General features: G+C 37.9%; 1 protein-coding gene across 1 annotated transcript; it reads right to left on the bottom strand.

Annotated features, from left to right (window-relative positions):
• Nucleotides 1-12084: 12084 nt before the first annotated feature.
• On the bottom strand, nucleotides 12085-13035 carry LOC126061040 (olfactory receptor 150-like). Its single transcript, XM_049857422.1, has one exon. The coding sequence runs from the start codon at nucleotides 13033-13035 to the stop codon at nucleotides 12085-12087; it is 951 nt and encodes a 316-aa protein (XP_049713379.1).
• Nucleotides 13036-17720: the final 4685 nt, after the last annotated feature.

Genomic DNA, 17720 nt, shown 5'->3' with positions numbered 1-17720 from the left:
ACCTCTGAGCACTGCTTTTGCTGTGCTTCAGAGGTTTTGATAGGAAGTGTTTTCATTCTGGTTGCATTCTATGAATTTCTTTATTCCCTCCTTAATGTCTTCTATAACCCAGTCTTTTTTCAGCAGGGTATTGTTCAGTTTCCAAGTATTTGATTTCTTTTCCCTAATTTTTCTGTTATTGATTTCCACTTTTATGGCCTTGTGGTCTGAGAAGATGCTTTGTAATATTTCGATGTTTTGGATTCTGCAAAGGTTTGTTTTATGACCTAATATGTGGTCTATTCTAGAGAATATTCCATGTGCACTAGAAAAAAAAAGTATACTTTGCAGCTCTTGTGTGGAGTCTGTATAAGTCTATGAGGTCAAGTTGTTTGATTGTAGCAATTAGGTCTTCTGTGTCTCTATTGAGCTTCTTACTGGAAGGCCTATCTTTCTCTGAAAGTGGTGTGTTGAAGTCTCTTACTATATTTGTGGAGGTGTCTGTCTCACTTTTCAGTTCTGTTAAAGTTTGTTTTATGTATCTTGCAGCCCTGTCATTGGGTGCATAAATATTTAATATGGTTATATCTTCCTGGTCAATTGTCCCTTTAATCATTATGTAGTGTCCTTCTTTATCCTTTGTGGTGGATTTAATTTTAAAGTCTATTTTGTCAGAGATTAATATTGCTGCTCCTGCTCTTTTTTGCTTGTTGTTTGCTTGATATATATTTTTTCGATCCTTTGAGTTTTAGTTTGTTTGTGTCTCTAAGTCTAAGGTGTGTCTCTTGTAGGCAGCATATAGATGGATCTTGTTTCTTTATCCAGTCTGAGACTCTCTGTCTCTTTATTGGTGCATTTAGTCCATTTACATTCAGCATAATTATGGATAAGTATGAGTTTATATGAGTTTAGTGCTGTCATCTTGATGCCTTTTTGTGTCTTGATGACAGTTTCATTTTTCCACTTTTCGTGCTGAGACATTTTTCTTTGTAAATTGTGTGTTCCTCATTTTCATAGTAGTTGAATTTATGTTTGCTGTCATTATGTTTTCTTGGTTTTTATTTTGAATTATGGAGTTGTTATACCTCTTTGTGGTTACCTTAATATTTACCCCTATTTTTCTAAGTAAAAACTTAACTTGTGTCGTCCTATATCGCCTTGTTTTCCTCTCCATATGGAAGATCTATGCCTCCTGTATTTAATCCCTCTTTTTGATTATTGCAATCTTTTACATAATGATTTCAATGATTTCCTGTTTTGAACATTTTTTTCTTTTTAAACTTAATTTGCTTTTGTGATTTCCCTATTTGAGTTGATATCAGAATGTTCTGTTTTGTGACCTTGTGTTGTGCTGGTATCTGATATTATTGGTTTTCTGACCAAACAATTTCCTTTAATATTTCTTGTAGCTTTAGTTTGCTTTTTGGAAATTCTCAAAGCTTATGTTTATCTGTAAATGTTTTAATATTTCCTTCATATTTGAGAGAGAGTTTTGCTGCATATATGATCCTTGGCTGGCAGTTTTTCTCCTTCAGTGCTCTATATATGTCATCCCATTGCCTTCTTGACTGCATGGTTTCTGCTAAGTAGTCTGAACTTATTCTTATTGATTCTCCTTTGTAGGAGACCTTTCTTTTATCCCTGGCTGCTTTTAAAATTTTCTCTTTATCTTTGGTTTTGGCAAGTTTGATGGTAATATGTCTTAGTGATTTTCTTTTTGGATCAGTCTTATATGGGGTTCGATGAGTATCTTGGATAGATATCCTTTCCTCTTTCATGATGTCAGGGAAGTTCTCTGCCGACAGATCTTGAACTATTCTCTCTGTATTTTCTGTTATCCCTCCTTGTTCTGGAACTCCAATCACATGCAAATTATTCTTCTTGATAGAGTCCCACATGATTCTTAGGGTTTGTTCATTTTTTTTTAATTCTTTTATCTGATTTTTCTTCAACTATATTTGTGTCAATTGCCTTATCCTTCAAGTCCCGCACTCTGCATTCCAATTGCTCGATTCTGCTCCTCTGACTTCCTATTGAGTTGTCTAATTCTGTAATTTTACTGTTAACCTTTTGGATTTCTGAATGCTGTCTCTCTGTGGATTCTTGCAGGTTTTTGATTTTTCCACTATGTTCTTGAATAATCTTTTTGATTTCTTCAACTGCTTTATCAGTGTGTTCCTTGGCTTTTTTCTGTAGATTGCCTCATTTCATTTCTGAGGTCATCCCTGATGTAAATTAGTTTTTACATTCTGCATCTGGCAATTCCAGGATTGTATCTTCATTTGGGAAAAATTTTCATTCGTTAATTTGGGGATTTGTAGAAGCAATCATGGTCTGCTTCTTTATGTGGTTTGATATCGACTTCTGTCTCTGAGCTATCTATAAGATAGTGTAATGATTTTTTTTTTTATATTTGCTTAATGAGTCTTGTTTTGTTTTCTTTCAATATACGTAGATGGGCTACTAGATTGTGCTGTCTTGATTGTTGTAGCCCTTGAATCACTTATGTCCTATTACCAGGTGGTTTGGGCTGTTACCAGATATATAAGCCTAAGAGTCCATTCACTATTCTTGAGTAGAATCTGTTTTTTGGTCACCAAGTGTTTGGTGTAGAATGTCACCTATTCACTTAGAGGAGTAGTAGTGGTAGTTGTGTGCACCAGATTCTAGTAGCAGCAGGGCGTCACACTTCGGGGGGGGGGCAGGATGCTGACAGGCTTCCCCCAAGTGCCAGTGAGGTAGGTGTGCGTCTATTTCTAAAGCACTTTGGTGGGTGGGCTCTGCAGCTGTACCTCAGGCACCCAATGCATGTACCTCTACAGATTGGTAGATATCACTACCCTGAGACCCCTATGGCAGGAGGCTAGGTGGTTTGGGTGGAGCCTCAGCCCTCAGTTCCCCGTTGTGGGTCAATGAGGGCTCTGTTTAATAGGTAGAGATATCAGACTTGGGAAACTTGTCTTTCCAGTAATCCCCTAAAACAATTACAGTCAGATCCGTATCAGAATTGCCATTGCATTGTAATAGCCACCTTGTTCCCTGTAGGGATGAAAGCCCAAGACTGTGGATCACATATGGTTGGCTGGAGCTGGTTCTGTATTTTTAGTCCAATTTCCAGAAGTCAGGGAAGGATTTTTGGTTCCATGGCTTTTTTTTAGCTGCTTCTTTCAGGCCAGGAGAATGGGTTAGGAAAAGACAAAACAAAATAACAAACAAACAAAAAAAACCCACGGAGTACTTCACTCTCTGGCCCAGGAAATTCCAATGTTAATGAAGCCACCTGGGAAGGGGAGGAGAGGGATCAGATAGATAGGAGAGAGTAGCACCCAGCAATATAGACAAAGTTACTTATCTTGCTTGGTGAGAACTGTTTTATCTGAGATTCTCAAGGGGCATGTAGCCTGTGTGCGTTGGCTGGGTCGAGATTGCCCCCAAGGGTCAGGCCCATGTCCTGTGCTTGTGCTGTCTCAGAAGCCATGGTCAGTTTCTCAGCTCCCAGTCCAAAGCCCAGAGCCAAGGTTCCCCAGCAGGGACACCGCACTCCAGGCTCGAAAACCAGTTGCTGCCTCCCCGTGACTTCTCCTCCTGTCAGCCGCATTGCTGCGCTGCCTGCTTGCACTGGCTGAACTCCCCTGAGGTCACTTCTAGGGGTAGGGCTGTGTCCCGTGTTTGCGCCATCTCAGGATGCAGTGCTCAGCTCCCCTGCGTCCAGTCCAAAGCCCAGTGGCAAGGTTTTCTGACTGGGATGCTGGCTCCAGGCTCTGAAAAGAGTTGCTGCTTCCCCGTGGTTGCTCGTTCTCTCGTTAGCTGCGTTAATGTGCAGCCTGCTTGCACTGGCTGAGTCTCTGTCACTCAGGTCAACTCTTTAGATCTGTGTGTGATGGTCAGGGTTCGTAGGTTGTCAAGTATGAGATCGAGTCACTTGTTTTTCCGAATCTTTGTTGAAAGAGGGATCCCAGGTATCTTCTACCTAGTCAGCCACCTTGGCCCCACCTCTTCCCTTATATTTTATTTTGATGAGTAGGATAGTTTGTCTTCTTTGTGGTTACCTTATTATTTACCCCTATTTTTCTAAATTTAAAACTTTTATTCTTTGTATCACCGTATTTTCCTCTCCATATGGAAGGTGTGTGATTACATTTCTTAGTCCCTCTTTATTATTTTAATGTTGCCTTCTTTTATATAATAACATCGCTGTAGCCCTCTTTGGGGCTTTATGTTTAATAATCTTACTTTGTTTTTTGAATTTCTTTGTCCGAGTTGGCTTGTGGTTGCTCTGCCCAGTGTTCTAGTCTTGGGTTGATACCTGATATTATTGATTTCCTAACCAATTAACTCTCTTTAATATTTCTTGTAGTTTTGGTTTGGTTTTTATGAATTCCCTCAACTTGTGTTTATCTGGAAATGTCTTAATTTCACCTTCATATTTAAGAGATAGTTTTGCTGGATATATGATTATTGGCAGGTAATTTTTTTCCTTCAATTTTTTAAAATATGTCATCCCATTGCCTCCTTGCCTTAATGGTTTCTGTCGGGTAGTCCGAGCTTATTCTTATTGGCTCTCCTTTGTAGGTGACTTTTCATTTATCCCTCACTACTCTTATAATTCTCTCTTTATCTTTGGTTTTGGCAAGCTTCATTATAATATGTCTTGGTGACTTTCTTTTAAGATCTACCTTATGTGGAGTTCGATGAGCATCTTGGATAGACATCTTCTCATCTTTCACAATATCAGGGAAGTTTTCTGCCAACAAATCTTCAACAATTTTCTCTGTATTTTCTGTTATCCCTCCCTGTTCTGGTACTCCAATCACTCGTAGTTTATTTCTCTTGATAGAGTCCCACATGATTCTTAAGGTTTCTTCATTTTTTTTAATTCTTTTACCTGGCTTTTCTTCAAATATATTATTGCCAAGTAATTTATCTTCGAGTTCAGAAATTCTAGCTTCCGCTTGCTCAATTCTGCTCCTCTAACTTTCTACTGAGTTGTCTAATTCTGTAATTTTATTGTTAATCTTCTGAATTTCTGGTTGCTGTCTGTCTATGGATTTTTCCAGCTTATTAAACTTTTCATTATGTTCCTGAATAATCTTTCTAATTTCTTCAGTTGCTTTATCTGTATGTTCCTTGGCTTGTTCTGCGTTTTGTCTCATTTCCTTCCTGATGTCTTGAAGGGTTCTGTATATTAAACTTTTGTATTCTGCACCTGGTAATTCCAGGACTGCACTTTCATCTAAAAGATCCCTGTATTCTTTGTTTTGGGAGCCTGTTGAGGTGATCATGGTCTGTTTCTTTATGTGATTTGCTATCGCCTGTTGTCTCCAAGCCATCTATAAGTTATTGTATTAGTTTATGCTTGCTTACTGTGTCATAGCTACTTGCTTTGTTTCATTTTGTTATACCCCTATGGGTTGCTTGAGTGAGCTACCTTGATTATTTTTGCCCTTGGAGCTCTGGTGTCCAGTCCCCAGCTGGCGAGAGCTGTTATCAGGTATATCAGTGTAGGAGTCCATTCAGTTTTCTTGTATGAATTCAGCTCAGGTTTCCAGGTAGCTGATCATCAAGTGTGTGGTACAGGCTCTGTTCTACAGTCTTAGAGGGTCAGGGTGATTGGCATATATACCGGTATCTGATTGCAGCTGGGGGTCACACTCTGAACAGTGCAAGGGGCTGAGAACCGACCCTCAAGTGTCTCTGAGGAAAACACATCTCTGTTCCCTAGAGTGTGCTGGTGGGTGGGTTCTGCAGAGGGACCATGGGCACCCGAAGTTTTTGGTTGTAAGGACTGGGAGGTACCAGTTATCTTTGGACCCTTGTCACGTGTGGCTGGGTGACCAGAGTGGAGCTACTAGTCCTTAGGTCCCTGATGTGGGTAGGTGAAGATCTTGTTTAATAGACAAAGTATTGTCAAACATCAGACACCCACCTCTCCACTGCACAGCTGAAATGGCTGGAGTTTGCCAACAAGGGCCTATTCTCCTGAAATAGGCCCACACAGGTTCATGCAGAAGGGAAAGGTACTCAAGGTCCATGGACAGTTTATGCCTGGACAGGAGCCCTTTCTGTCCTGAGCTCCCCCAGTTAATGGAACTAGGAAATTATCTTTTCTACCAACTGCAAATTTTTTCCTTCCCCAAGGCCGGGAGGGTGGTCTAGGTGCTCACCCCTGGCTTGGGGGTGGAGAGGGGCACAGTAAAATATATGCAAGTACTTAGCTTTTGCTGAGAATACCATTCTCCTCAGGTTGTGCTGGTGTGAGTAGGCTGTGTGGCTGGCTGACTGTCCCTGTGGAAACTGTGGCCAAACGCTAGTACCAGCCCACTACCGCCTTCGCTGCAGCTCCAGGAATGGTGCCTGAGGGCTCCCCATGATTCAGGTCCAGTATCTCATCACCTCTTCTGAGCGGTGTCTTCCTCCCCCTGCCCCTTGGCTTGTTGTCTAAGCTTGCCTTTGATGCTCAGGGCTCCCAGCTTGTCACAAATACACTCCTTTCACTTGTTTTTTGGAGTCTTTGTAGTAAAGAGGGCTCCCCGGAAGCGTCTGTCTATTCCGCAATCTTGGCTCTGCCTCCTTCAATTTGTTTTTCATGCTTCCTGATTTGTTTAATATTTCCTCCCTGGAATCCTTCAGTATTGCAATAGGAGGCCTGAATTTTTTCTTCAGTTCTTTCAGCTTGGGAAATGCTGAGCATGTTCCTCCCTTTTGGTTTTCTATCTACGAGTCTTTGCACATGTCGGTATAATACTTTGCTTTGTCTTCTCAAGCTGCTGTTTGAAATCTTCTGTTCAGCTCTTTTACTTCATCATTTTTACCTTTTGCTTCAGCTACTCGACATGCAAGAGCAAGTTTCAGAGTGTCTTCTTACATCCATTTAGGCCTTTTCTTTCTCTCCTGTCTTTTTAATGATCTCTTGCTTTCTCCATGTATTATGTCCTTGATTTCATTCTGTAACTCTTTTGGTCTTCAGTCATTAGTGTTTATTCAACACATGAAATCTGTTCTTGAGATGGCCTCTAAATTCAGGTGGGATATATTCAAGGTCATACTCTTGTCCACTTGTAATTTTCTTCAGTCTTAACTTGAACTTGCGTATCAGTAATTGATGGTCTGATCCCCAGTCGGTCACTGGCCTTGTTCTGTCTGATGATATCGAGCTTTTCCATCACCTCTTTCCACAGATTTCGTCCATTTGATTCCTGTGTATTCCATCTGGTGAGGTCCATGTGTATAGTCACCAGTTATGTCAGTAAAGAAAACAGTGATCGCAATGAAGAAGTCATTGGTCTTGCGAAATCCAATCATGGGATCTCTGGCATTGTTTCTATCACCAAGGCCATAGTTTCCAACTACGGATCCTTCTTTGTTTCCAACTTTCCCAGTCCAATCACCAGTAATTATCAGTGCATCCCGATTGTATGTTTGATCAGTTTCAGACTGCAGAAGTTGGTAAATATCTTCAATTTCTTCATCTTTGGCCTCCGTGGTTGGTGTGTAAATTTGAATAATAGTCATGTTAAGTGATCTTCCTTGTAGGCGTATGGATATTATTCTATCACTGACAGTGTTGTACTTCAGGGTAGATCTTGAAATGTCTTTTTGACTATGAATGCAACAGCATTCCTCTTCAAGTTGTCATTCCCTGTGTAGTAACCATGTGATTGTTTGATGTGAAATGACTAATACCAGTCCATTTCAACTCACTAATGCCTAGGATTGATCTTTATGTATTCCATTTCATTTTTAAGGATTTCCAATTTTCCTAGTCTCATACATTCCAGGTTCTGATTATTAATGGATATTTGCAGCTGTTTTTTCTAATTTTGAGTCATGCCACATCAGCAAATGAAGGTCTGGAAGGCTTGACTTCATCCATGTCATTAAGGTTGATTCTACTTTGTGGAAGCAGCTCTTCCCCAGTTGTATTTGGAATGCATTCCAACCTGAGGGGCTCATCTTCCAGCACTATATCAGACAATGTTCTGCTGCTATTCATAAGGTGTTCACTGGCTAATTCTTTTCAGAAGTAGCCTGCCGGGTCCTTCTTCCCAGTCTGTTTTAGTCTGCAAGCTCAGCTGAAGCCTGTCCACTGTGGGTGACCCTGTTGATGTTTGAATACTGGTGGCCTAGCTTCCAGCATCACAGCCACACAGAAGCCCCCACAGTACAAGAAACTGACAGATGAGTAGGGGCATTATGCAGATTATTTAAATTCTCTGTAAAGACTGAATTACATTTTTAATTATAAATCTTATATTTTTAAATGTTGTTGTTGTTAATTGCTGTTGGGTCAGTTCCAACTCATATGGACACTATGTACAACAGAACAAAATGATGCTGGGTCCTGTGCCATCCTCATGATCTTTGTTATGTTTGAGCCCATTGTTATAGCCACTGTGTCAATCAATCTTGTTGTCAACATATTTATTAAATGTTATATCATTTTCATATAAAATTACAATTAATAAATACAATAATTACAATAATTTGCTTAGTTGAGTTTACCTTAAATGTTTTAGTTACTGATCTATGTGGGGCTTTAATCTGTTTAAGTCATTTTTGCAAATTAGAGTAAAAAGGGAAAAAACGTAGTAAGAGAATGATTCATAAAACCTGTGGAAAAATTTCCTTATCCATAATTCTACAAGAAACCTTAGTGGCACAATGGATAAACCACTAGGATGCTAACCAAAGGTTCAGTTTTTCCAACCCACCAGCCACTCCAAGGGAGAAAAGGGGCTGGCAATCTACTTTTGTCAAGATTATAGCCTTGGACATCCTATAAGGAACTTCTATTCTGTCCTATAGGGTTGCATTGAGTCAGAATCGACTCATACATACAACACACAACAGCAACAATTATATAAGTATAGACCAAGATTTATGATACAATGGAAAACACAGTCTTCTGTTCTCATGAATTTTACAATTTGGTAGAAATATCTACAAGTATTCATTAAGAGCAAACAGTATCAAAAGGGACAATATTACTATAGAATACATGATGTTCTAGAAATATGGCTAATGATAGTGTGGAGTGGTCAAAAATGCATGGAGAAATTTGACTTTAATCACATTTAACACCATTATTCTTCTAGGATACAATGCCTAATCCAAATGTTAAACTCTTGAGAGACCAACATAGAGTTGTCTGTCACTAAATACAAATTTCATAAGGTGTGGCTGAAACTGCTAATCATTCTTTATATTCATTCTCCTTTCTTTCTCGTTAATCAATGTCCTGAATCTTAGTTTGGCACATGGCTATATAGGATAACCATGGCATTTCTTAACCTCCCTTTCATCTGGGTTTGGCCATGTGACTAAGTCTAGCCAAAGGGATATTAGTGGATATTACTGTCACTTCAAAGTAGTGTTCTTCAAGCGAGGGGGCACTCCCTTCTCCTTCACAGCTTCCTTTCTGCTGACTGGGTGGTGGAAATGAATGATGGATTTGGAGCTATTACCTAAGACCATAAGGTAAAATCTACATGTTGGAGCCAATAGAGGAGCCTGTTAAAAGAAGCTTATATCCTTGATGAGTGAGCCACCACACCAGCCACCAGCCCTGAATTGTCTCCTGGTTTAAGGCACTCGTGTGTGTGTGTGTGTGTGCGTGTGTCTCACAGCCAAAACTAATCCTAATACAGAAGTTCAAAGTCAATTCTGTCCCTGTGACACACAGATGGCCCATGAAAATGCTAATAATAAATGCAGACTTGCTTTCTTTTGGAAATTAAAATATACTTAGAAGGAATGAGAGTCAAACTCAGTATGAGAACATTATCCAAGTTCATCATAGGGCTTAGTGTTCGAATATATTTAATATATCATATTTTTCCTATTATTAAAACTTTTGATTATATGTATCCATCTGTAAAGGTATTTTATAGCACTATGCATTTTGTACTTTTCTGAGTTCTTAAAGTCTTCCTCCTTCAAGGTTTTTCTCCCCCCTATTTTTTTATTTATAGTGGTAGAGCTTTATTTCCATTTTGCAATCTGTCTAATATGTATTCTAATATTTTAATCATGTATACCAGTTCTTAGGATAACTAGAGATGGTTCATGCACTTTTATGCTCATTAACGACTTTAAAATGTGTTGTTGTAAAAACAGGTCCTCTGAAACACATACAATTCTTATAAACAGTTATTTCAACCTATCAGTTCAAAAAAAAGTTTCTCACTGGGTGTCGTTTGTTCAATGACTGCATTAATACAATAAAAATTACACATACAGCTTGTAAAACATATTCATGTAGTACACATTTATGCATATAATACACATACATGTACATATAGGTTATACATAAATACATACAAACATATAGATCACATACATATATAAATGTATACAGATATACACACAAACAGATTACTTTTGTAGGATTAAGACATGAGATATGGAGACAAGACTGATTAGTACATAGAAAGCCAAGATAGAAGTTTCTTCTAGTTTCCAAAGAGGAAAATATACTCATTTCTCATTACAACTTGTGATTTTATATGGTGAGGTAAAGAATGATGTCCCATTGTGGTACCAATGTTTCATATTTAATGGCAAGCTGAAGACAAAGCGAGCACAGTTTTAGACATGTCAGTCCAGTCAGATGATTTTAAAAATACACTTTTACCAGATATAAACGCTCACACTTCATCAAAAAAGATCCAGTGTCCATGTGCTCTGCCTCTGGGCATAGCTTTATAGACATGAGCAGACAAGAGTGTGTTATCTGGAGATGTCCATGTTTGTCTCCTTAATTCAACAGTTCTGGAAGCTTTGAATCTCAGAAGCATTAGAAAGAAAACACCACAAGTTCTTATCTAGAAGGAGTTCTAAAAGTAAAGTGAAATATCTGGTCCTGAGGAGTCTGAAGAAACATTCTAGGGAAAGATGGGAAATATATCCAGATGCTCTACCACCAGCAAGAGAAGATGTGGGAGCTCAGTAACTGGCAGGAAGAGCTAAGTGGGAGCTGGTGCCACCAACTGCTGAGGGGTATTAATTGGAACAACTCCATGGCACAGGTTGCTATTCTGAAAAACACCAATGGGAGCCTAGCTGGGAAAGGGTAAGAGGGGGAATTTATTACTTGGAAGTCTTCCCAAACTATCATCTGAGTCACATTTTCTGTTTTAAACTCCTCTTTACTAGGTAAGGATGGAGATCCACAAATTTTTAGTTGAAGCTCCAGACAATTATTGTCTACAAAATAATTCTGCCAACTTTTTTTTTTACCAGAATAAATATTGAAAATTTGAGTAAGAAGGGTACATGTAATTAGAGAGAAATCAGTTTTCCAGTTTTAACATTTGCATGTAAATAACGCATCCATATGATTTCAATGCATAGTCAAAGAATGTCACTTCTACATCTGTGATTCTATAATATTGGTGAAAAGAAAAATCTTTAGAAATAAGGGAAAATGAATATAGGATTCTGGGGAAATGAAGGTGGTAGCACAATGTTAAAACTGTGACGAAAAGAATGTTACATAAAGAAATAACTAAAAATACACAATGTATTCAGCCCTGATAAGTCTATCAATCTCTTCCACCACACAGTTATCTTGCAGGCAGGAATCATGTCTTACCATTCATCACCTGCCCCCATATTCCCAACTACAGTTCTCTGTATTTAGTCACTAGTAGGGATTGAATTTTATAGAAGTCAAAAGATTAAAAACTATTTATTTTAGAGATAACTTTTCTTCAGAAGTGTTTATTTGAATACTTATTAGTGAACAAGAGCCAATATACAAAGTAACAAGAAGATTAAAGGAAAAAGAGCAAACAGATCTTTCTACAAATAGGTAAGCCTTATCTAACAAAGTGCTGTTTCCCGTGTATATAAGTTATAATTTTCCTACATTAAGGCCTTTGAAGATTTATTTAAAAAAATGATTAGAAGTATTACTCCAGGTGACCTCTGGGACTTCCTAGAATTGATGCTACCCTCCATCAGACTGCCCTCCATGTGACACTGTGAATCCAGTCTTATCCTCGGGACCTTTCTTCAAAATCAAGCATTGGCAATAATCTCACTACTTCTATATATATATGTTACAGTCTCTGGACTCCTTTCTTACTGAAACTTCCTCAAGAATTAAAAATCTTTCCTAATGCAAAATAGTCTTTTCTCAATGATTTTATTTAGAGCAACTTTGACATCCTTATTCCTCAGGCTGTAGATCAGGGGGTTCAACATTGGCACAATAATGGTATAAAACACAGAAGACACTTTGCTTTGGTCCATGGAGCTGACATTTGATGGCTGCAGGTACATGAATGCTGCAGAACCATAGAAGATGGTAATAGCCAAGATGTGGGAGCTGCATGTGTTGAAGGCTTTGGACCTGCCCTCAGTGGAGTGGATTCGCAGGATGCTAACAATGATGGAGATATAGGAGCCAAAGATGGTCAAGGTTGGTGCAAGAATATTAAATACACTGAGGCACAAAAGAACCACTATATTGATAAAAGTGCTGGAGCAGGAGAGCTCCAGAAGAGGAAAAATGTCACAGAAGTAATGGTTGATTATTTTAGCCTTGCAGAAGATCACTCTTTGCATGCAACCTGTGTAAGCTGTGGCACCAATCAAGCCCATCATATATTCCTCAACTATCAGCCAGGAGCAGACCTGATAAGACATGGTGACATTGTAAAGCAATGGATTACAGATGGCAACATAGCGATCATATGCCATCACAGCCAACATATGACTTTCTGATACAATAAAAAAAATAAAGAAGTAGAGCTGAGTCATGCATTCAGGGTAGGAGATGGTGTTCTTCTCTGTCACCAAGTTCACCAGCATTTTGGGGGTAATGACAGTGGAATAGCAGAGGTCAATGAAGGACAAACTGCTGAGGAAATAGTACATGGGGGTGTGCAAGTGAGAACTGAGCACAATCAGTGTGATCATGCCCAGGTTCCCCACCACTGTGACCACATAGACTCCTAGGAAGAAAAGAAAGAGGGGCAGCTGGAGCTCTGGTTTGTCTGTTAGCCCAGCGAGGATGAACTCAGTCACTGTGGAGTGATTTCCTGCTGCCATTTTGCTCTGGGAATTCTATGGAGGAAAAGAAGAAGAAATTTGAGATAGGTGTTTATTTATGCAGTGTGAAACAGATGCAAGTCTTATTCATTCAGGTATCTCCAATTCTCTCCCCTTGTTCTTGGTCTCTGTTGGAAGTTAATACTCTGAGATTCCAGTACTATGTGTCGTGTAAATGGCCATCAGATGGAATTATATCTTTTTTTTTTTTTTTTCTGTAACAGTAGGTCTTAGTCTGACCACTCTCTGAACATCCAACTAACAGCTCTGATAACTTAGAATATTGAATGTTCTGACCCTGCTGGTACATTGGTTTAGCACTGGGCTGCTAACTGGAAGGTTGGCAGTTCAAACCAACTCAGTGGCTCTGCTGGTGAAAGACATGAATATCTGCTCATGTGAATGTTACAGCCTGGAAAACCATATGGAGTAGTTCTATTCTGTGATGTGGGTTTGATATGAATTGAAAATTGATTCAGTGGCACCTAACAACAGTGACAACAACAACGTACATTCCATGCCTTATCTGCAATCCTCTCAACTCTTCTGCAGAATGAATACTACCAGGAAACATGTACCTGTTGCCATGAAGTTGACTCTGACTCCTGTCAACCCCATGTGTGTCAGAGTAGAACAATGTCCACAAGGTTTTCAATGGCTGATTTTTTAGAAGTAGATCAGCAGGGCTTACTTCTGAGGCACTTTAACCATTTGCACTATCCAGGGATACCGAGTCTACAACAATTACTAGTATACTTATTTTATATATTAGGCCCATAGTGGTTAAATATTTGCCCATAGTTAGGCATATTATAAACATATGATCAGTATATGAGAGAAGACCTATCTGTCTCTACATAGGTTGTTCCCCGTTTCCCCTTCTGTTTCTTCTTTTGGCTACTCATGTCTGCTCTCCTGTCTTATCCCTTTATCATAGCAGAGAAACAATTCACTCTAATTGATGTGAGGAAAGTATTAATGTAAAGTACAAAAATAACATATTGACCACTAATGTAGACTGGTTTGCCTTTAGAGAGTACCTTATCTACTGGCAACAATTCAAAAATATTGAAATGGTGGCTCTAGAAGATAACTGAGCAGCTAACATTAAGTATATCACTCAAATTGATCCCCACATCCAGGAAGGAAATGCACTTTCTAATGGGTAGTCAGAAGTTCCGATAACTAAAGGTAAAACTCATTCATTTCCAAAGCACCATGTGCTAAGTACTCTTGTATAACTTGAAGAGGTCCATTACTCTTTGAGCTTTTGTTCCAGTGGAGCATGGCTACAGAGTGGAAATCTTTCATGATATTTCGACCATGTTGTCTTTGCAAGTCTTAGGCGTGCTGTCTCAGTGTATTTTGCATTCACCTTCCAATAAGATCTTTTATGAATCTCTTGATGGCATTAAAAACCAAAGCAGAAAGAATGTGTTTATTTCTGAGATCTGAGTTTTGAAGAAGTTGATGAGTTCCTGGCATGGGTTACCATGATGACTGTTCTATGTTCAAAAGGAAGAGATCCAAAAGAAATCATCAAAGATTGATGGTGTATCATAAACATGGAAAAGAGTGTTAAGATAAGAATGAATGTTAGAGTTGTATTACTATTTAATATAGGGTGATATTACTGGGTGCTTACCATGTGATTAGAACTGTCCAGACACTTTATAAGTATTATTTATTTCCTCAGTGACCCTATGTGGTATGAGCTTATTTCCATTTTATAGATGAAAAAACTGAAACTGGAGAGACTTGAGTTGTTCATGGTGACTCTGTGGATTTTCAGTATGCTTGTGGATGAGTTTCCTAATAGTGCAGATAAATTTGACATAACTGTAGAAATTTAAAGCTAAAGTAAAAAAATTGAACTAATACTGATACCTTCTGAAAATACCATTCTGTTAAAAAAAAAAAAAAAAACGTGCAAAATACATGCTAGATTCAAAAAACATAAGGGCTGGAAAAATTGTGATAGCAATAATTAACACTTTTGTGTGATTCCATTTAGATCAGCACCTAGACTAGATCCTACAGAAATGAATCCTGCACTTGTCATTTATCCATGCTCAGGTTGCTCAATGAATGATAGATGGATAAAGGGACATAACTAAGTTCACAATTTGAAATGAATCAAAGTCATTACCTTTCCCAAATTGTTGGTTTCATATAAAATTCTCCTTCTAAAAGACCCTCAACGGGGTGGATTGACATAGTGATTGCAACAATGAGCTCAAGGATAACAATGATTGTAAGGATGGTGTAGGATCGGGCAGTGTTTTGTTCTGTTGCGCATAGAGTCGCTATGCGTCGGAACTGATTCGAGGACACTTAACAAGAAAAAAAAAAACAAGAGTAAGGTGTTATTCTGCCTCTAAAATATTTGCTGAAGGTATTTGTGCTTACACTGTGCAAGTGATACCTGAAAACAAGTAAATATAAAGCCAACATCATACCGTCTGGGGAGTCCTCTACTTTCATGTTCCAAGATGTTTCAAGTAAAATACTAATGATGAAGGTTATTATAAAGTAATCTCAATCTTTGGTATTGGCAATTTTCACATGCTTACTGCTTTTCAGATTATTGTTAAAATCCTCTAAAATTTTAAATAATTATATTTTGAAAGATATTTTGTTAATAGGAAATAGTTTTCTCTATTTATAAGAGTAGAATTTACCCATGACTGTGAAGGAATCCTTCTACAGTGAGGGCCTGTTAGTCTCTAGATAACATCAGAACTGCAAAATTATGATTTTAAAAGTGATTTGTCCAGGGTTTAATAATAGTACCAGGAGAAATGCTTACCTTCTCAGGTACACAATTATTTGACTTGTTTTGAAAAATAAAGCAATATTTGCAACCGTTAAAATTGTTGCTAGCTTGTTAAATATGCTTCCGAAAACACTAAAAAATGTCTTATGAATTGGAAAATGCTGCAGGTTTAACCTTTTAAGTAATTGTATCACCACAGAGCTTTTCTTTGGTGCAATGAAGGCACTGACATGATGAATATATTATGCTCAAAGCCACTTTAGATTAAAAAATTGTTAATTACAACATTACCAAATGATTGCTTTCAATTGTAGTAATGGAGTAAAGTAGATAAATATTCAAAAGAAAATTATTAAGTTAATTTCATTTCAAAATCACATACATAAGGTAGTGCACATTTGAGATAACATACAAATATGTCAAGCAGTCTTAAAGGATTTTTTGGTGGGGGGGTCACTCTAGACCCTATAGTAAAATTTGAGTTTCTTTCTTATATAGTAAATACCTAGTGTATAAAAACCATCTAAAGTTAAAATAATATCTTGCATAGATTTTTTTCACAAAGAAAATCTTAAATCACTTGAATCATTTTTCACAACTTAAATTACATTTTAGGTATTTCAGAATTCCATTTTGTTTCCAAAAATATTTTAAAACTTTCTAATAGCTAAAAAATACAAAGTTCTGAAATCAAGGACAAATAAGCTTAAAACTTTGGAAAAATACAGCCCTAAGAAATCTGAGTGGTACAGAGTTTGAATTTTAAACAAAAAATGTGTATGCAAAATAAAATCAAAAGCCGAACCCAATGCCTTTAAGCTGATATCAACTCAAACCAAAAAAAAAAAGAAAATAGTCACTATCAAGTTCACTCTGATTCATGGCAAACTCCTGTGTGTCAGAATAAAATAGTCCTCTATAGGGTTTTCAATGGCTGATTTTTTTGGTAATAGATTGCCAGGCCTTTTTTTCTGAGGCATTTTGGAGTGGATTTAAACCTCAAATCTTTGGGTTAGTAGACATATATTTTAACCATTTTCACCACCCAGGAACTCCTTATACCTAGTAGTTATACTAAGTTACTAGTATACTGTATCAAAAATAAATTTCAAAAATGATCTTTATATATTTCCAGTATAATAATGTAACTCACATGCCTCCAGAGTAGATGATGCACTGGGCACCATTAAAAAATATATTTAAAAGAAATGAGTAAATTACAATCATACACATTAGCAGCATTTTGCTCCTATGCTCCCTTCCACCTGAGCCATTACTTTTAAACCTGAGGAAAATGTGTTTGTCTTACATCCTTTCCTGAGTCATTTCACAGTACAGCCTGCTTCTCTGCTGTTGCCTGGCACCCATCTTTCAATAATAATATCTCTATATTGGGTCTTTCTCACCTTGGCCACTCACTATTTCCTGGAACTGTTAGGACTGCTCTTGCTATCCTTTTTTTTTTTTTTAAGGTACCATTAATACATGACTGGTGGATATAAAGCACTCTTATTAAAGTTTTGGGTGTAGAAAGTTATTATACCAGAGGCAGAATGCAACTTCACACTGAGTGTTAGAAAGCCATGGCCATGAGGAATGTCTTACTATCCCTGCCACTCCAGCAGCCTGAGTTTATCTGCCATGTTCTATCTTTCTACATCAGCAGTTGTAAATCACTGAGCTTGGGAAGAAGTAGTCCAGTAGATGCATTTTGTTTTGGTAATAGAGTGCTTTAGAAATATATTTGAATTTAGAGTCTTTCACAAAACATGAATTTTTTTTTTTAATGTAAATCTGTTGCTTGCTTGATCCATAAAGGCATTCAAGTTTGTGACTCCTTGCTAGACTCTTCTTCCAGTTCTTTCACCTTGGGAACCATCTCTTCCTTGAGGGGACAAATGGAAATTCA

Source organism: Elephas maximus, chromosome 17 (assembly GCF_024166365.1).
Source record: "Elephas maximus indicus isolate mEleMax1 chromosome 17, mEleMax1 primary haplotype, whole genome shotgun sequence".
In the NCBI taxonomy this organism is placed as follows: Eukaryota; Metazoa; Chordata; class Mammalia; order Proboscidea; family Elephantidae; genus Elephas; species Elephas maximus.
This window is presented reverse-complemented; position numbering and strand designations above follow the sequence as displayed.